The sequence below is a fragment of the Vicia villosa genome, linkage group LG2 (assembly GCF_029867415.1).
Source record: "Vicia villosa cultivar HV-30 ecotype Madison, WI linkage group LG2, Vvil1.0, whole genome shotgun sequence".
Taxonomy (NCBI): domain Eukaryota; kingdom Viridiplantae; phylum Streptophyta; class Magnoliopsida; order Fabales; family Fabaceae; genus Vicia; species Vicia villosa.
The window spans coordinates 203,510,362-203,532,157 of record NC_081181.1 but is presented as its reverse complement, the minus strand read 5'-3'; the positions used below and the strand labels follow the sequence as shown (position 1 = coordinate 203,532,157).

General features: G+C 31.8%; 1 protein-coding gene across 1 annotated transcript; it reads right to left on the bottom strand.

Moving 5' to 3' along the window:
- Window positions 1-19,746: 19,746 nt before the first annotated feature.
- Window positions 19,747-21,468, bottom strand: LOC131647990 (flavonol synthase/flavanone 3-hydroxylase-like). Its single transcript, XM_058917794.1, has 3 exons — window positions 20,999-21,468; window positions 20,484-20,811; window positions 19,747-20,291 (listed from the first exon to the last, which is right to left on the bottom strand). Exons 1-3 carry the CDS (start codon window positions 21,442-21,444, stop codon window positions 20,031-20,033), a joined length of 1,035 nt encoding a protein of 344 aa, XP_058773777.1. The 5' UTR covers window positions 21,445-21,468; the 3' UTR covers window positions 19,747-20,030.
- Between the last annotated feature and the right edge of the window lie 328 nt (window positions 21,469-21,796).

Here is a 21,796-nt window from a genome sequence, read left to right as displayed (position 1 = left end):
CACAGAACTCGCTTACTAGCCGCGTCACAAGGCGCATAAACATTCACTACTGACACTTGCACTTCATCATGACCCCAACTTCCAATCACTCCAATGAAATGATCCCCTCGAATTTCTTCTTGCTTTCGAAATAATTTTGAGTTCCAGATAATAAGTAAACCCCCAGATCTCCCCTCTGACGCCTTATATATGTAATCAAAATCTTTGGACCCCCACATATTTTCGCAAATAAAACTTTCCACCTCCACCATCTTGGACTCTTGAATTCCAATCAAATCAATTTTGTTCTTTCTAATTAACTCAGCAACCTCTTTCTTCTTTATCAAACCCCCAAGTCCTCTGATGTTATAGCTAATTATCCTCATAAGAACACTACTGCTCCCGAGACTCCCCTGGCTTCAGGATTCTACACTTCACTCTCCACTGCCACCTCCCCCTTTACCCTTCTTAGCTTCCTTCCTGTTCCTACTCTCATGAGACATTATTTTTTCCAGAATTTCTTTGTCATCCCCTTCGTTTACAATCCCAATATTGTTTCCAAACTCCAACACTCCTTTTGAAACTTCGTTGACCTCTCCATGAATCTGCTCCCAAGATTTTAATTCATCACCAGTAAGAGAAATAGGTTGGGATGAAGATCTAAGTACCTTTTTCTTTCTCACTGCCCGCTGAATTCCTAATGCCTTTGGAACCAGTGCCTTCTTCTTCTTGAGTTTTCTTTTTTCACCTAATATTGATTTTCTTCTTTTTCTCCTTTCTTTGGATTCCGCGGCCATAATCTCTAGGAAGCGCGATCGGGTCTCCTCCTCGGATACTGGTGTGGGTTTCAGGTTGGATTTACTTCCGACATCTTTGCTTCTGCTGCTATTTGTGGATAACTGTTGATCATCTCCATTTGATTGATTCGGAGAATTAAAGGTGCGAGAATGATCTCCTACAGTCTCCTGAGAACGCAGGTTGTTGTCTTCGGATTTTTCCTCAGCCGCTGAGCAATTGATTATTGGGTTATCTATCATCGGGGAGTCCAAGGTCGGTAATTGAGGCAAATTGGGTATACTTGGATGCGCATTCTCTTTGCTACCAGAACTTAGATGGGCCTCCTCAAATTCCCAGCCTGTTAGACTATGTCCACAGTAATTGTTAGTTTTGGCTTCTTCCATTTGGGCCAGTAATTTTAGGTGAGGCCCAATTGTTGGAACTCCAGGGTCCGAATTGGAAGAAGAATCCTTCAGTAGGTCTTGCCGAAACTCTGCAGATTGGGTGGGTCCCTTTGGCTGACAGCGCACCCCATCATTCACTTGGGAGTTGTATTCCACGCCGCCTGTTGCATTGATACCGAAACCATCTCCCTTTTCCACGTTATTAGAGTTATTAGCCATTATTGCATTAAAATTACGTTCTAACTCTTCGACTTCCGCTTCGTCTTCTTCCTCAATCACGTCCAAGAATCCTTCGTCATCCGCCATGTCTGATTCAGATGTTTCTTCATCTGTGCTCACCGCATATGTTTTACATTGGGATGAAATGTTGATCGGGCACAAATAGGATTCCTCCTCTAACTTGATACTAAAAATATGGTCGTTTATCATCACTTGAACAACCTTGTTAATGGATTCCATGGATGTTGTACTCACCAAACAGCGGGCTACGTCGAACCTTTTTTTATTCTCGGTTGCACTGTCCAATGAAATCACTTTACATTTGCTGATGCAGAGTTTTTCAAAGAATTTTCTGTTCCATGCATGAACAGGAACCCCGTAGATATTGATCCACGTAATTCTACCATTCCTACCTGCTTCCGGATACCATTCATCGATACTTACAAACCAGTGTTGGAAGAATTCCTTAGCATCTTTCACTAGGGCGTGGAAGTCTTCTTCTTCATGTATGTTTAAAAACACATTGTGACCCCCCATTGGAATTACTTCAACAGAGAGAATCCCCATGTCTAGAATTTTTTGTTGTAGTAGGGACACCTCATCTAAGTTACTTACCCTTCCTACAAATCCCTTCTTAGCCCATCTATCGTCTTCGGTTTCTGTAACATATCTCAAGCCCTTCCATCCTAATGCCCTGTTGCTGTCTCCATGCGTATCTTGGTTAACTCGATTTGAGTTCGTCAACACTTGTGCATAGCTTGTGTTGGGTAGTCGAAATTTTTCTAACAAAGGCCTGGTATGTGGTTCTCCAGCAGCCACTCTTGCCTCATACTCTGGTGCTCCATTACCTTTAGCTTTTTCTTCTCTCTGAAATCTTACTTCTCTTCCTCCACGATCGAATCTTGAAATGTTAGCCCATACTTTGAAAGATCCGAACCAAACATTTCTGAGGTATTCTTCTAGTTTCCTTGCATCCCTTACCCCTCTAAACCTTACGAAGCCAAAAATCTTCCCGATCTTGTTTTTCTTTGATGGAACATAAATATCAGCTATTTCTCCGGCTCTTGAAAATTTCGTTTCAATCTCAGATATTCGAATGTCTTCGGGAACATTGGTGAAATAGCATGTTGTTATTTCCTCGAGTCTGTCTGTGCATCTTAAAAGAGATAACTTGCTTTTATTTTTAAAATTATTCATGAACTTACAGATTTCACTTTGCTGGACATCTCATTAGATTAGCATTTGTCTTTGTATAAGAGGGTGATACCACAAACATTGACTTAATTTTGTGATGAAATATTTTTTTTTTGGTGTGAGATAGTTGGAAAACGCACACAAGACTTAAAAATCGCTAATCAAATATTTTCTTTGTTAAATAATTTTAAATTAGTATGAATATGTTTTAGAAAATTATTAATTAATACAAATAAATTATAGTTAATGGGTATAAAAAAATTTAAGAAAATTATTAATTATTAAAATTTTAATTAGTTAATTATGGTTACTTTCATATAACATTACAAAAAATTAATATTAGTCAATAATTAAACATAATATATATATATATATATATATATATATATATATATATATATATATATATATATATATATATATATATATATATATACAATTAACTATATTTTTTTGACGGGAAAAGATTAACTCATTTCATTAATAATAATATTCTGAATACATGTTGGAATATCATAGAAATTATGAAAACTAGCCATAAATGGAGCCACCCGTGCAAGAGCGTGAGCAACCTCATTAGCTTGTCTTCTAACGAACTTAACATGAGAGTTCCTAAAGAAAAGGGCCATCAACCGGTTACATTCTCCCGTAATAGCTCCTAGATCCGAGTCATTAGGTCTCAGAGTGGTCACACTATCCACAACCCGCTTAGCATCTAATTCAAAATCCATATTGTCGTACCCCATATCATGGACCCAGTTAACAGCTTTCAGAAGGCCTAGAGCCTCGCCAATAACAACATCGGTGCAAGGAGAAAACCATTCAGTCCGAGCTACAATGAAATTACCCAATTCATCTCTAATACAAGCACCAAAACCAACCTTATTATGAGAAAAAGCGGCATCAATATTGCACTTAAATATGCCCCTCTGCGATTTTTCCCATCTGATAATAGCTGGCGGGGAATTAATAATCTCATTGTTGAGGCGATATTTCTGGGCTTCTTTCCAATCTGTCAACAACTGATTTGCCCGCTGACAGATAAGCGTCGGAGAGTCTTCCACCTGATTCCAAACCTGATTATTTCTTCCTTTCCAGATACTCCATAAGATAACTGAGAAAATCACTTTTTGATCTTGATTGGAAATCTGCAAAAAGGAGAAAATCACAGACGCAAATAACTCTCCGTTACTACTAATCCGCTGCAACAAAGGCCACAAACCCAATCTTTTCCAACAGTTCTATGCTTTTAGAACACTGGATGAAAAGGTGAAAACTATTCTCTTCGCCATCCCTACACGCAACACAATTAGAGGGACAATTAACACCTTTATCTAACAATCTCCTTCGAGTAGGCACACAGTCTCTACACAGACGCCATAGAAAATTCTTAACTCTGGGTGGGGCCTTGATGTTCCATAACAAATTCCAACTCTCCTTAATTCTTAGGTGAGAGGTATCAATAGCATCATTAATACAATACCTATAAGCACTTCGAACCTAGAACTTACCATTGGACTCATGCTTCCAAAGTCTCAATTAACTATATATGGTACATACTTTTTGATTTTGTATTGTAATTTTTATTTCATTTTCTTAGTTATCATGTATTTAAAATAATATTTAATTTATGTTGCAAGCTAATGACTCAAATTATATTGTTTATATATTTTTTTTTATAAAAGGTAAATATTACATATCAAAAAGAGAAGCTACAAAAAGGAGGGGACCAAACCAAACCGTCACTCAAAAGTGTGTAATTCTAAAGTTAGGTTGGCCTAACTTGTTGGACAAAACGCTAGACAAAATGTTTTGCGGAAGATTAATGAATGTGTGATAACCATCTACAAAAAGGCCTTCATTCGCCAACAAGTCGACAAACGAGTTAGCCTCTCTATACGCGTGAGTAATCAAAAAATGGATCTGTCTATTATAGGCACGACAATTAGACCATATATTCTGAAGAGACCGTGGGATAGATGCAAAATTGTTGAACGTTTTTGACGACTAGGGAAGAATCGGTTTCAAGCCATAACCGCATCCAATTATACTGTTTAGCAATTTCAATAGCTCTCAATGCTTCAGACAATTCTGCAAAAAAAGCATTGTTGTTACCTAAGTTCTCAGCGAAACCAAACATAAAGTCTCCGGAACTGTTGCGGAAGAGACCACCACAAGCAGAATTTGTGTTGTTAGCAGCTCCATCCGTATTAGCCTTTACCCAATAACAAGAGGAGGGATCCAGAAAATCTCTTTGATTTGCATGGGCTTTGATAAAAGTAGCGACACTTCTCCAAGACGTAGGAGGGTCTTGGAATCTAGTTTTGTTTTGGCAGCTCCAAATAGAATGAATGGTATTAACAACGAGAGCCTAAATCACCACCCACACTGAGGACTCCAGCTCTAGTCACAAATTTTCCAGATATTTGCGGCGCGAGAAATAGTGATCCTGCAGTTTAAAACCTGAGACAGCCAATTCCAGATGTTAATAGCAAAAGGACGATAAAAAAAGATGGAAAGGTGATTCTTCGGTGAGACGGAAAATGCTGCAGAAGGATGGAAGAAAGCAGCCACACAACTTGAGATTCTCGTCTGTTGGAAGCTTATTATGCATTAGCCTCCAAGAAACATACGATCTAGCAGGTGGGATGTCTTTACTCCAAACAAATTTAGCCCAGTGAATGCAGTTTAGCTATATTGTATTGTAATAACTTATTTAGAAAGATTTTTTATAAATAAATGGTAACTGTTTAATTTTTTTAAAGGGAACCAATTACAAATAGATAGCATTGTGTGTCCACTAAGGTGATTAAATTAATCTAGCAGTCCAAGATTAGAAGTTGGTTGGATCTTCTTCAACTATATATATATATATATATATATATATATATATATATATATATATATATATATATATATATATATATATATATATATATATATATATATATATATATATATATATATATATATATATATATATATAAAAGGAAGGATCCATTGACACCAGATAAGTCTAAAAGACTTACATCAAATCTCAACCATTAATAGCATTCGATCAAATGATCTTATAAATAGCCTATCTTTAGGAGAAATAATAGGCCATATATATATATATATATATATATATATATATATATATATATATGTTTTATTTTTATTTTATTTAATGTAACCGTTTGATCAATTCTTTTATCGGTTGTGATTTGGTGTAAGTTTGTTAGACTTACACCTGATGTCAATGGATATTCCCTCATATAATTAAATGTGATATAATTAAAAAGAAATGTACTGTGAGGCGTGTGCAAGAGCCATTCAACTGTCTGATCCTCTAGTTGAAGGCTTCGTTCGGCTTCTGGTATAGGTATACTATAATGGCGGAACCCCAGTTCCACTCGTGAACTATAGTCAGATCAATAAAGTACCGGAGATAAGTCGTGTCTAGGTAGGTTGCACTTTTGTCCACAAAGAGGGCATTGCCAACCAAGAACATGAACCAACACCGCAAAGCGCAACCACGGTGGTACTTAGCAAAAACCCCATCACCCTCCTCCTTGGACTCCGATGCCGCCACCAAGTGGTTCTCATAAAGCTCTTTCAGGCTGGAGAACCGGATATGTGCATCACTCGTCGCTCTGCACTCATAATCCTCCATATTTGGGTCCATACCCAGATAATCCACCATCCATTCTATGGCCTCAACCCTCTGTATCCGGGAATGGTCCAATAACCTCCATCTGAATGGTAGGTGGAGCAGACATGCAAGATCATAGAGGGTGATCGTCAACTCCCCAACAGGAAAGTGAAAAGACGAGGTCTCCTTGTTCCACCTTTCAGCAAATGCCCCATGCATGCCGTGGCTTATGGTACTATATCTGGTCATGCATAACCCGCCAAGTCCGGAACCAGCTACAACAACATGAAACCACTGAGCTTGCGATTTAAATAGATCAAATATTTTCCGCGAATGGTCCACTGATTTTATGGTAGACCGTTTTTGTCACCACAAAAAAATAACAATATTAGTTAAACCGTATAAATTCATTTGAACTACTTGTAATTAATACGTTTAAATTAGAAAGTGCAAAAAAACCTCGCCGGCCCAAATATGTCGAGCGGCATGGTCATGGTAGTAAATAAAGAGGGATATGTGAGACGGCCCTCCCGAGAAGCCGCCCTCCTGTGCGTCCTGAGCATCGTCGTGCTCAGGGTGAACCTCAAGTACCTCCTCCTCCTCCTTGGCAACCTTCTCCTCCTCCTCCTCCCGACTAACCTCACAAGAGCAAGACGCCCGAGACAGTCGACTCCTCAGTGCAGATGATGATCCTTCAAGCCTCATCCATTTGGACTTGGACTCGGACTCATCTCCGTCCCTGTCCCGTAGTCACTCCTTGCTCAGCCGATGTTATCTGTGTCTGCCTCCCCTGTCTAAGTCATGCGGTCGGTACCTGATTATCTGTCATTTTCTTGAAAAAATGTCACTGGTAAGAGTATGAAGAAAACAAAATTGAAAATTAAAAAAAAGAACAACTCAGACCAAATTTCAGAAGTGCATATCTGAAACTGGTCTGAGGTGATTTCAGAAATACACTTCCGAAATTCACTTCCGAAATTACATGCAAACAACCATTTTTGGCAGAGTTCAATTTCTTGCCCTAACTCAACCAAAATTCCATTTTTTGCATCTAAAACATATCATTGAAGTACAATAACTTCAACCTACAGCATTATCCTAATTTCTAACAACAAAAACAACGTTTTGAGTCTATAGTTGGAGATTGTTGAAACTTACAATTTCTTGAAGCTTTTAGTGTCAAGTTAATGGAGATTTGAGACTTGAATGGAAGTTGAGTTGAAGTTGTAGGATATGAAATGCGTAGAATGGAACACTTGAAAATGATTTTGAAGTTGATTTTTGTGTATTCTGAAAACTGAAAGGAGTGGTTGTTTGTGTTTGCTGATAAACCAAAAAATATTTCGGAGATGCATCTCCGAAGTCACTTTTTTTTTATAAAAAAAGTGGTGTTTTCGGAGATGCGTATCCGAAGACACATTTTTTTTTTATAAAAAAAAGAGTGACTTCGAAGATGCATATCCGAAACACCCCTTATGATTAAAAATAGGTGTCTTCGAATATGCATCTCCGAAATATAAGGGTATTTTGGGGTTTTCACAGCGGGTCTGCGAGTAAAAGGGTATTATTAGACTCAAAATAAGTTATTAATTTAAAAGATATTAACTATAAAAAATTACAAAGGATTATCATTTAATATTTATATCATAATTATAATTAAAAATTTAACTTTCACGAAAATTATAACAATAAATTTATAATAATATGAAATATAAATATATGTCATTATTTACTAATATTATCCCATTTTTTAACTATAACTTAATCTCATTTAATTACTTATTATAAAATTTAGTTACTGTATTTATTTGTTCAATTTTATACTGTATGTTGATATCAATATTGTAATATCAATTGTAAATATTTTATTAATTACTAATCATACCACACTTTTAATTATAATATAAATATCATTTAGGTAAAAAGTAACTTAGTTTGAAAAATAATATAAAAACTCAATTTTGTGTTTTTAATTATTTCATTTTACACATATTATAATATTGTGTTCATTTTTTGGTTGCATTTTAGTTATTTTTATTTTTTAATATACTTTTTATTGACTATTGATATTATATTTTTGTTTCATTGCATTTCAATATGATTATAAAATTTAACAATTATGTTATTTGTTTAATTACATATAATAATGTTTATTAATATTCTAAAATAATTTTAGTGAAATTATCTTTAAAATATTATATAAAATCACATAAACAAAAATAACCTATAAAAACATTATAATCTTCGTATCACTCACTAACATGTTAAACTATAATTTAAATTTTAAAATTTTAACTTAGTATTTAAATTTAAATTTGAAATGTAGAAGGGAGAGATTTTTAACTTATATTTTAAAAAAATATACATATATATTGAAATTGTATTTAGATTTTTGTATTTCTTCTCTATTATAAATAATTTATATAAAAATTATTTATAATCATTTATATTTATTTTTTATAATAAATATTTATTAAAGTTCAATTTAGTTTTTCTTATTTTCGGCCATGTAATAGATAAATAATTATAAGTTTTGTAAAAAAAATATAATTTTTAATTGTCTAAAGTGGATAATATATTATTATTATTATTAACTTTTTTTTACCATTTTTATTTGAAAATTATTAATATTTATTATTATTTATGTTAATATTACTTTTTTTGGAAGAAATGTTAGAATATATTCCAAAACTCAATAAGTACATAGGCGATCCGAAGATCTAGGCAAAACAAATCGACAAATCTTTCCAAATTTCCGCTCTACACAGGATCATATCAATAATAATGTTACTTCTAAGGCGATTCGAATTAGTCTTTGGAAAATAATGTTATTACGCACTATCCAAATGACATATATTATTTTAGTTAATGCAATTTTAAGTAAAAGCTTTTACACCCTTTTCCACGAGTCCTACCGTCAATAATAGCATATATTGTTAATATTATTATTAATAATAATATATTATATTATAATTATTATGTTTATTATTATTATTATTACTTAATTTTATTGTTGGGTCAAATTAGTAAATATTACAATTAAAATTTTACTAAAAGTTGATATCATGATCGATAACACGTGGTCAGTGTTGTTTTCATGATAACCTTGCATTTATATATATTAAGATCTCTTAAAAATGTTTTTAAATTTTATAGTCACTAAAGTGTTAAGATCGATTCAGCATAATCAACTTAAATACATTTCTATTTTAAACTTATATGTGTTGTAAGTGTCAGATCCTTATCACAAAATTATTAATGGTCCAAAGAAATCACATGAATCATTCCTACAGACCATATAATAGTAGCTGGCATCTTTTAATAACACGTGAATTATTAAATATAGACCATATATGGTGAGGGAGACATATTTTTACAACTTCAATTATTAACAAAAAAATCATATCTATGCGAGGTAGCTCAGATTTTGTTGCCACATCAAATATTATTATAGTGTGTCCCATAACGTGAATAAATTTTTAATAAGTAAAGCTTAGTTTCTTTCAAAATATTTGGTATATCTTCGTAGGGATGGAAAAAATTTCATATCAATGAGTATTTGTGGGTTAAACCCGTCACGGATACGGGTTGAATGACTTAATATATATATATATATATATATATATATATATATATATATATATATATATATATATATATATATATATATATATATATATATATATATATATATATATATATATAGTTAGTTTAATTTTAATTAAATATTGTAAATTATTGTAAATTAATTTTTTCTTCGGCATAACCAGTGGCGGAGCTAGAAAAATTATAAAGTCTGGGCAAAAATTTAAAGACCATAAATTCGGATTGTATATGCTCATTTTGTTTGAAAAAAGATATAATAATTGTGGTTCATATCAATTAAGTTGAGTTTTACATAAACTCAGTCATATGTTTCTTTTCGGAAAATTAGGAGACAGACGAGCATATGCGACAAAAAAACAGGGCAAAAGAGACATAATTAGTATGTGTTTAATTTATTGTTTGAGTTTGGGGTTTAAGGTGAAGCGGAGAGGGCATGTGAACATTATACATTTAAAGTTTTAAAATTACAAAAATTTATATTAATATTCGTACTCATAAGATATTGAAAAAAATACGACGGATTGACTTATTAGAGATTTTAAGACCAAAATCTTGATCCATCATACAAAATAATGCAGAAAAGTTTAGCATGCTTAGTTGGCCGGATTCACTCTACCATCCCTATAAAATAATGCATAAAAATTGACATGCATACCTGGTCGGGTTTATTTTACCACTCCTACTTCTGTGTATATTAACTACACTTTTATAGTGATAAAATAAATATATTTTATTTTATTTTATCACAATTTAATTTTGATAAATATTTATGAATTTTTATATAATTTAATTGATGTTAAAATTTAAAACAGATACACTAACCCACTTTATAGTTGCTTAGTTACGGCAATGTGTTTCTACAACAAAATATTTTGTAAATATTTTGTGTTAAATGTTGTACAAATATTTTTACTTCTTTCACATAAAAGTTTTACACAAATTGTCATAAGTATAATTTTTGTATTTTTAGTGATATTTGAGAGTGACAAGAAAAATTCCTAGTTTCAATAAAAATGAATATGATATTAATTAAATTTGTAACGTGCAACCCATAGAGTGACAAAAAAGGCTGATTGCAATTATATAGAGTTGTCAATGGTAATTATTAGACAAAGAACAGTGTAAGAAGTATACTCCTATAAGGATAAACAAAAGAGTGATGTGTATTATTTAAGTGCCTAAGAGTGATGTATATCAGTGGGCCCGAGCCTGGGCATGTGCCCACCCTGGCCGAGCCCTAGAACCGCCACTAGGCATAACAATGCGTTGGAGGCGATCATGTGTTTTGGAAAACATTTGAAGTCTCATATTGGTTAGAAATATAATCTTGAAAATGTTTTTATAGTTACACCCGTCACCTTACTAGTCAGTTTGTAAGGATGAGTTAGGTCAAACTCTAATATGATATTAGAGCATATCAATCGGATAATAGGCAACCCATCGTTTGCAAGTCTCAAGCCGATTTTGTAAGAATTAGTTAGGTCAAACTCTAACAATGTCATAATTCAAACCATTAATATCAACGAATTTGAAAAATATTATAAATATTATAAATACATAATGTAATTATTTAATTTTAATAATAATGAATATTATAAATGTATAATATATTTATTTAAGATTAATTTTAATAATAATGATTAAAAGTGGTGGTTGTCAGCAGATGCATGTTAGAGTGATGATTGTTGACTGTCAAAGTGATAGTAATCAGTTATATTGAGAGTGATAATTGTAAGTGACAACGCAATTGTTTAGGGTGGTCGGAGTGGTGATTAGAGTTATTGGTGGTGATTAATGGTATGATTGGAGATTGGAGGTCGATGAAGTTGGAATCAACGATGCTTCGAGGTTTCTTCGATGGTGGACTACATGGTGGTTAGCAGTAGCCATAATGGTGGTTAACAGTGATCATAGTAATGGTTGGTGGTGACCAAAGTGGTGTCTGGTGATGGTTAGATTAGAGATCATACACATATAAAGAGATAGTCAATTATGGTTGGTGGTGGTCGATAGTGGTGGGAATGGTGGTTAATAGTTGTCATCATAATGATTTGAGTAGTGGATGCTGACCATTACTGATGGTGTTGTTAGAACAAGAATTGTTCTGATCAATATTCTTAGTTTTGATGATAACAATGTATATGAATTTTGTATAAGATAATGTGGTACTCTAATCCTATGCAATTTCCATTTCAGGAAACATATAAAGAGTATGCACAAAATCAGCGCAAGAAGCACTGACTTAGAAGGTTCAGCATGCAACATCAGAACATGCTCTGGCAAGACATCAGAAGATGGTCAAGCAGAATCAGAACATGGTCTACTGAAGCATCAGAAGAACTTGAGATCAGAAGCAGAAGCACTGAAGTTCTCATGGTATCATGCTAGAAGCTCTTCAAGGTCAGAAGACAAGAAGATGCTCTGCACCAAGCTGTTTGACTCTGATGATTTTCAAACGTTGTTTATACAAACATCAGATCAGAAGCAAGTACAAGATGGCAGGCTACGCTGACTGACAAAAGGAACGTTAGAAGCTATTAAAGGCAAAGTCAGTTAAAGCAGGAAAAGCAAGGCTCGAGGTAGTTGACAAAAGAGTGAAACATTAAATGCAATGCTGTACGGATCACGCAACATATTAAATGCTCCCAACGGTCATCTTCTCAAACGCCTATAAATAGAAGTTCTGATGAGAAACTGAATACACAACTTTGCGGAAACATACAGAAACGCTGTCAAATTCAAAAGCTCTCAAACTTCATCTTCAACCTCACTTCATTACTGTTGTAATATCTTAGTGAGATTAAGCTTAAACTTTAAGAGAAATATCACAGTTGTGATTATAGATTTTAAGAAGCATTGTATAACTCTTGTAAGAATTTGTTTACATTCATTTGTAAATAAGTAGAGGAGATCAACTTGTGATCGGATTCTCTAGAAAGTCTTAGAGGGTATCTAAGCATTGTGTTCCTAGAGTGATCAGGTTGTGATCAGAATACTCTAGAAGACTTAGAGAGTATCTAAGTGGAAAACCATTGTAATCTTGTGTGATTAGTGGATTAAATCCTCAGGTGAGGTAAATCACTCTAAGGGGGTGGACTGGAGTAGTTTCGTTAACAACGAACCAGGATAAAAATATTGTGTTCATTGTTTTTATCTTAAGAGTTTTTAAAGTCACACTTATTCAAAACCCCCCCCCCCCTTTCTAAGTGTTTTTCTATCCTTCAGGTGTCTCAACTTTAAAACAATAACAAGAACTGAACCAACTAAACCTAATATCCATGAGCAGTCTGGATCAAACCGCTTTTCGACTTTCTAATTTATTGCAATCTCAAAACATGTTTTCTTTGATAATCACATTCAACATGAACAGAAAATTCAAGATTGTGAAAATAGAATAAAGATTCTCTCCAAGAATCTCTCCCCTTCCATCTTCATCCATGCACATGAGCATGACTTGTGTTTTTCCTCCTCAAACTAATTAGCTTTGTGTGAGAGTCATGGTGATCCCCTCTTTTTGTCTTCTAAATTAGTAGGCTATCTTATTTGGTTGGGAATCTCCTTGCAGTTTTTTGCATATCTTTTCGTCATTTTACGTCTTTTGTTTCTTTCCAAGAACAATTATTTGTTCCTACCAGATCATGATTATGTAGCTGGTTGTGTCTAACACCCGAATTTACCTGACAAATATATTTAAAATCAGAGTTAAAAAATTCCAACATATGAATAGGATGCCACATTTACTTCTAAAAAACAATGGTATTTAACCGCATGTAAAACAAATACATAACACTTGAAACTTGGATGAACCGATAATAACATGATTTAGTCTTTGAAAACAAAACAACTTTCCTTGTTTAAGTAGCGAAATCACAAACTCAACTTAGACGACATAACGTCTTGTCTAACTGAAAACGACTTCAAAACCACAAAGTACTGAATAAGATTAATTTAAAATGCAACAACTGAAACAACAACGATAATAAAGCAACAAGCATTCATCTCCCCGAGTGTTATATATCAGAGTGACGACACTGACTCGAACTAATGAAGGTAAACAACCTTCATTTTGGATTATCTACACGTTACCAACATATGGGTAACATTCAAGTAGAAGGGATGAGATATCAAACAATATAATCGGATGTATGATAAATACTATATTAGAATTAGTTCATGCAAAATCACCACTTCACAACTTTTTAAACAACACTTATCATCACAAAATTAGCAACAAAACATATCATCTGTTTTAGCTTCACAACGATATCATCAACATAGTATAACAACTATTTCATCATCACAACAACTCAGAGATGCAACTTGAAATGTCACACATTACGATGCACAAGCATGTGTTACCAACTGAGCAAAGCCCCATACTTAATATTTGCCAATTAATAGAGGCATCAACAAGGCATAAGCCTTCAACTTCAAATTTTTCCAATCCAGGCCAACTAACCGAGCATAAGCTCCCAACTTGATATACTATGTATGCAATAAAGTTATGAACACAACAGCAACAACAATTATCCACAACAACAACACAACAATAATTCCACATTGGCCATAAGCCTACAACTTGATGTTCGCCAACAATTAGGGGCAACATAACAACAATAGCAACAATTATCAACAACAGCATATCAACAACATCAACGCAACAACAATAACAACTACACTTCAACGACAACTCAACAAAAGTACAACACTAGCCATAAGCCTACAACATATCTACCAAGAATTAGGGAAATTCAACAACATCGATATAACCTGCGAATTCATAACTTTAATATCTACACTATAGCAACTTAATACAATCTACGGTCTCAACCGAAATATATCGCAATCATTCCGCATAATTATTGGGACAATCCAACTATACTGCATAGATAATGTTTTGCTAACGCTACTAATATTTTCTGTCCGGTACTGCTATTTTCAATTTCGTACTATTACGGCTAGTACATTACTACCTCATAGTGTATACTATTTTCTATTAGTTACTTACTAATTTCCACTATTAATTATTGTACTAATTATTTTATTGATAATATCGTTCTGCTACTATTTTAATAGAAACTACTACTGTCAACTTATTTCTGCTAAATCAATCATTTTCTACTATTAACTCCTATTACTACTCTACTGCTATCAATGATTCTCTGTTACTGTTACTAACATTCATGTGCTTCCATCATATAGTTATAAACATAGATGAAAATAATTCGTATTTCTTCTTAAATTTATGAAATTTTTTATATTTCTTTATTTATATTATGTACTCACCTAGAAATCAAAACCAGACAGGGCCACGAACGTCTTGCACTGTATCGAGGAAGAGGAGATGGGGGGGGGGTGTACCTGCAAGGTACTCCGACAATCAAGTTAGTACGGTCACAGATACGAGTAAGTGTCCAGGGTTATGAAAAATGTGTTACCCGACCCTCTCAAGTGAGAGAGTTTATATAATACCCTCAGCACATGGCTAACAGTCCGAGTTTTAGGTCAGACCGTGGACTTGGGCTTGTGAAAATAAAGGGGTATGGGAAGTTAATGGAATGAGTAAGAAGTTAATGATGAGTGAAAATGTGGAAATGGAAAGAGAGAATGAGATTATCAGTTAACTGTAGTTTAGTTATTAATTTTTATTTAATTAATTAATAGTTACAAGAGTGTCTTCATTTTTGGCGTCAAAAGTTGTCAAAGAGACTTAACAACTTAAATATATAAGATTAATTAATTAGTAATGTGGAAATAAAGGGGTATGAGAAGTTAATGGCATGAGTGGGAAGTTAATGATGAGTGGAATCGTGGAAATGGAAAGAGAGAATGAGATTATCAGTTAATTGTAGTTTAATTAATAGTTTTTATTTAATTAATTAATAATTACAAAAGTGTCTTCACAGATTTTGGCGCCAAAAGTTGTCAAAGAAACTTAACAACTTTAATATTTTTTTACATATCTGAGTTTTAACCCGAGTGAGTTTCCCATAAATTCTCTATTTTAACACTATCCCCTTCGTTTTGTTCTCTACTTCGTTATGTTTTCTACGTTTTTCACATATCTGAGTTTACTAATCTCTCTTGTGACGAGCGTTTTACAATAGTTTATCCATAATCATCTTCATCATGTTCTCTTTGTTTTTTACCGATCTGAAAACATCAATCCGAGATCTGTTATGATATAGATCCGAAAAATTAATTTATTTTTCTAATTAATTTCTTCTATTTATATTATACTTAATATTATATTATATTATACTAGTCGTTTATCCGTGCAATGTACGGGTCAATATTATGATAATTTATTATAGATTTATTTAATAGTTTGATATATTTTTATATGAATATGTATATTTAAATTTTTAATGTTTGATTTAATGATAAAAAAGAAGTTTTAAATATATAAATTATATGATTTAATTAAATATTAAGACTCGATATATAATTATTATTAAAAATAGAAATTGAAACTAATTGAAGAGTTTATTTTATATAAAGTTTAATGAAATGTGTTTATATTTTCACATTATATAAAAAATTTTGGTTATTATTAAAAGAATAAGTAATTTTTTTCTGAAAGAAATATTTATTATAAAATATAGAACGTAAAAAATTTAAAAAAAAAATTATAAATGTCTAATAAGTAACTTATATATGAAGTCAACATAAATTAACTATATTTTATCATTATAAAATTAAGTAATTTATTTCTTAAAAAATATTTATTTTAAGAGATAAAGGGTAAAAAAAAAATAGAAAATTTTTTTATATAAGAAAAAGTATTAGTGGGATGGTGGTGGTTAATAAAAATCTATTTAATTTATTAATTGGAAAAATTTATATCTGATATTTGTTCAAATTTAAATTAAAAAATAAGTGAACTAGAGAAGAGATAACACTAAATATTTTTATAAAATTACAATTTAAATTTAAAATTAAGTGAAGTTTATAATGAAAATTATATAAAAATTCTTATTAATAATAAAAATTGTCTAAACTGCAATATTCATTTTGATACAAACAGAACCTGGTAAGAAAAATAGATAAAGAAACAAAGAACAATTTTATATGCATATCAGAACTGAAATACAACTATAAAGAAAATAAAAATATAGTTAATTAGAAATAAAAAAAATAGAAATAAAAAAATCAAAGAGAGAAGTATGTATATGAAATAAATAAAATAAAATGACAATGAGATACGTTTTGGACAAAATAAATATAGAAAAATATCACAAAAACAGTACATTTTGTAATGTTAAAGTCTATCTATTTTCATAAATAAAACATAACGGTTCTTGGAACTCGAGGGATGTCGTTTGGAGTTGTAAATCGCTCGTTTGGAGGTGGTCGTTCATAGGGAAAATTACTCATTCCAATTACAACTTTTTTGAGTTTAGCAATAACCCATTGTTTTACTTAAGTTAGGTTACAATCGGTTTGTAATTTTCTTGTTCGAACTTGTTTTGGGGTGTAATCTCGCCTCTTTTTGGCTCTAATATAATTCCTTGCTTTAAAAAAAAAAATAGAGACATAAAAAAGGCATGATAAACCGTGGGATCATGAGGCATTTGATGTGCTGATATAGAATGTAGAGTTAATTAATGTGAGTGGGGGAGGTAATAGAGTTAATTGATGTGAGTGAGGAGGTAATCGGAAAATGAGTAAATAGATGAGTTCTTTTTGTATGAATGATATTTTAATTTATAAAATTGTAAATGTGAGTATGGAAAATGAATTTTTTATGAGTAGGTTTTTAATTAGAAAAAAAAGAAAATAGAAATAAAATCAAAACAAAATCAAAACAAAATAAAATCACAGTAAGATACGTTTTGGACAAAATAAATATAGAAAAATATCTCAAAAACAGTACATTTTGTAATCATAAAGTTTATCTATTTTCATAAATAAAACATGATTTATAATTGAAAAATTAAAAGCATGAAATAGAATAGAATATAAAAATTATGATGGAATTTTGAGGTTTTATTTTATATATGAATTTTAAGGTTTGGTTAGTGATGAGTGAAAACGTGGAAATGAAAAGAGAATGAGATTATCAGCTATTGTAGTTTAATTAATTTTTATTTAATTAGTTACCGAAGTTTCCTCGCATTGGACCGCAATTGCGGTGTGATTTTAAAATCTCGCTTCCGGATACATTAGGAACTTCATAGGACAATTTTAATCATGTTTTTTTTTAATTATTTTCATTAAAAATCAATATATTAGAATTCTAAAACTCAATTTACTTCTTAAATAACACGAAAAAACATAACATTAAGTGTTTTTCAATATAATATTTCAAACACTTCCTTTTAAAAATTCACGCCGCAACGGCCGCATTGCGCATCGCAACATCCGCAATTGCAACCGCATCCGCAACCGCAATTTAAAAATATGCCAGCAACTTATCATCAAATGAAGCTTCTAATGCAAATTGTATTCTGCAAGAGCGAGGCAACTTTGGCTGCAGTTTCAGAAAGACTTGGGAAAAAATGCAGTACGTTCTTTTCCTACATATCACGCTATATCATATGAGGCTTATATAAAATGTGTCTCTATATAGTTCAATTTATTAAAATAGATCACAAAATATTCCGATTCTTTCCATTATATTTGATTTTGGGATTTAATATAACATGGTAGATTATTTAAGTTTGAATTCATTATAGAAGCACAAGAAGTTATTTACTATAATTGCGTTCGGAATTTTTCATTGAGCTCATATTGTGTGAGAAGGAAGAGGATGTCAATAAAGAGGTATAAATTAGTCATTTTTATTGTTGAAAATTGATTTATCTATTGCACCAGACTTTTTTGTTGTTATTTTTTTAGCCCCAGACCCACTTGGCAACAAACAAGAACAAGTTTCAAGCTCTTTGATAGTTGAAAGGCCCTTTCATTTCTTGATTATGTCATTTTTGTTACACTTTCATTGTTATAAGCTGTTTTTGAAGTTTGAACTGCAGTTTTTGATTCAAACATCGTGGTTTATGTTAATTTATTACATGTTTGTTGGTTTATGTTAATTGACATGTTTGTTAAATTTTATGGTGGTACTTGCATGCTTGATGTGGGTTATACTACTCTGGGCCACTGCCTTTCTATTTATATATTTTCTTTTTTAATTAAATTAAAATTTTTAATCTAATAAAAATCTTTAAAATTATTAGTACACTACATTTTACACATATATAATAATTCTTTACATAATCATTTTTGACTAACCTGTAGAATATTTTTAACAAAATTCGATTAACATTAAAGAGTTAATATACTAGTCAAATATATTAATCTAAGAGTTCTTTTTATTTTTCAATTTATTTTTCAATTTAACAGCAATAAATTATTCATCTTAATGAAGGTCCTTGCAGACATAATTCACAGGTAAAAGTGGACGTATCTATGAGATATCACTAGTTGACTGTTCAATTTAATGTCCATTTCAATTTTTTTTTGCTGTCGTTTTATGTAATTAAGTTAGAGAATCCATTGTACGATTTATTATAAGTACGAATCAATGCTTAAACGTTGAAGCATATTACTAATCTGTATTTGAAACTATGTGAATATTTATGAAATATGAACTGCAAAAAATTGTTTAGAGCTGACAAATGAAATATCGCAGTGTGTAATATGAATTTAGATGGAACTCGTGTGATAGCCAAATATCTTACTAGTTCATAAGAGAAAATAAAATAACTTGTAGAAATTACTTCATTAATTATTTTTCTTCTAAATAGTCAAATATATTAAAAAAAGAAAAAAGAGTAAGTGCAATATATATATATATATATATATATATATATATATATATATATATATATATATATATATATATATATATATATATATATATATATATATATATATAAATCACTTAAGTAATATGACATTTAAAAATAACTCTAAAACAACGTAGAAGCAACCAAATTTAAATTCATTGAAAACAAAGGAACAAACATTTATTTAAATTGGAGGACAAGTTTTACAACAAGAAATTCTTTATTTTGCGACACACAAGTTACGACAATTTCATAAAAACTGTCCCCTTTCACACATTCCGACAGTTCCAAGACAGTTCTTATCAACTGTCATAGTAGAATACATAAATTACTGAAAACAAACTCAATTTATTTGGTCTTTGAAGAGACTTAGGATATGAAAAACAATAAACAATCCAAAACAAGAGCCATATAATTTTTTAATAGCTAATCCGAAGTCTTGAAGTCATAAATTTCTTTACCGGCAACCTCTTCTTTGTTGAAATCATGGTGGGTTCTATTAGCGTAATATTTGCCAAAGTTGTATGGTTTGTATTTTGCAGGATTTTTCTCACTCACAAGCTCTTCGGCAGGCTGCACCATAACATGGTGACCTGGAAAAAAGAAGAATGGATAAGAATATCTTTCTTTCTCTGAGCTTACTACAGCCCTGTGTACTGCACTGTCATACTTGTCATTGCTCCAAACCTACAAAACACCCAGCATTAATATTGAAACAATTGAATAAATGAACAAAATATCGTTAATTAATTTTTCTTTTAATTTGAAATTTATGGTTTTTATATAATTATTTTAGTATAAAACTTATAACATGACAACATGGAAAAGTTGATGACATGGTGCGCCAATATTAAAACTGTTATTATAGGAACATCGCACCTGAAAAACATCACCGAGATTGACAACCAATGCACCAGGAACAGGTTTAATATTAACCCAACCACCAACTGGATTTTTCTTAACTTGTAAACCTCCAGTATCATCTTGTGCAAGAATAGTCAAGACACAAGGATCCTTGTGAGGACCAATTCCAAGTGCCATATCAGGGAAAGGGCATGGAGGATAGTAATTGAGCCTCACAAGGCTTAGTTGATTGTTGTGGCAGTCATGGAATTTGTCAGCAGCTAAGCCTAAACTCAATGAAATTAACTCCAACAACTTGAATGATAGCTTTTCAACTTCACCACCATATTCCTTCATTGTTTCCCTAAGAAAAACACATAATGATGATTTTTTGTTGAATTTATTTAGAATGTCAAGATTGATTTTATGTGATCATTGTCTAATTTTTTTAACACCTCACCAACCTCCATTTCTCCATTAAACTTTAATTATTTAATTAATTAATTAATTATATTAATAGTGTTTAAATCATTTGATAAAAGTAAGAGTACCTAAAATGTGGAAGGGATTGAGGCCAATGATTTGTTAGAGTCCATAGGTCTGAGTCATTTGGATCATCAGTACAAGGGACTTGTATTCCATCATAAATAAGACAATCATAAACCTCTTTCCAGTCTCTGGTCAGATTAGTATGCTCGGCATCATGATATCCTGTTGCATTAATAGCATCTCTTTTCAGTTTCTTTTTTTCCTCCATACTTAGACCAAAAAAATTTTTGGTCTCATTAGCAACCTTATTGATAAGATCAGAGGGAACTCCATGATTGATTACATGAAAAAATCCCCATTCTTCACACGCCTTGCGAATCTCTGAGATGAGATTTTCTTGGCTAGTTTGTGAGAGGTCGATGATGGGAATTTTATCAACTTCCACAAAGGTAGAAAAGTTGGGACGATTTTCTGTGGATAGTATGTAAGATGAATATACGTCTGTCATATTTTGAGTGTTTACTTTTTTTTGAGTTTTGTAGGATGTGAAGAATATGTTTCTTTCATGTCTTTATATAGAACTATAAGCATACTACATACAGTGAACATGGAATAGAAAATTATTTAAATTAGAGGAATACAGTATCACAAAATATGGCAGGGAATAGAAAATTATTATACTTCGATTTTCTTATTTAGTAACGTGGATGCTTTTCTTCCATGAATATGGCAAGGAATAGAAAACTATTAAACTTAGAGGAATATTAAGAATATTCTCCTTCTAACACTCACCCTTCAGTAAAAAATATATAGTGTGAGACTCAATTTTAAAGAAAGTGTTATAAAGAGAGGTGTGAAGT

Excerpts from the sequence above, each read along its gene's own strand:
- LOC131647990 (XM_058917794.1), bottom strand. The coding sequence starts at position 21,444 with ATGACAGACGTATATTCATCTTACATACTATCCACAGAAAATCGTCCC. Across the intron at positions 20,812-20,998 it reads CAATCCCTTCCACATTTTAG|GGAAACAATGAAGGAATATG; the intron begins GTACTCTTACTT and ends TGTTTTTCTTAG. Across the intron at positions 20,292-20,483 it reads ATCTCGGTGATGTTTTTCAG|GTTTGGAGCAATGACAAGTA; the intron begins GTGCGATGTTCC and ends GGTGTTTTGTAG.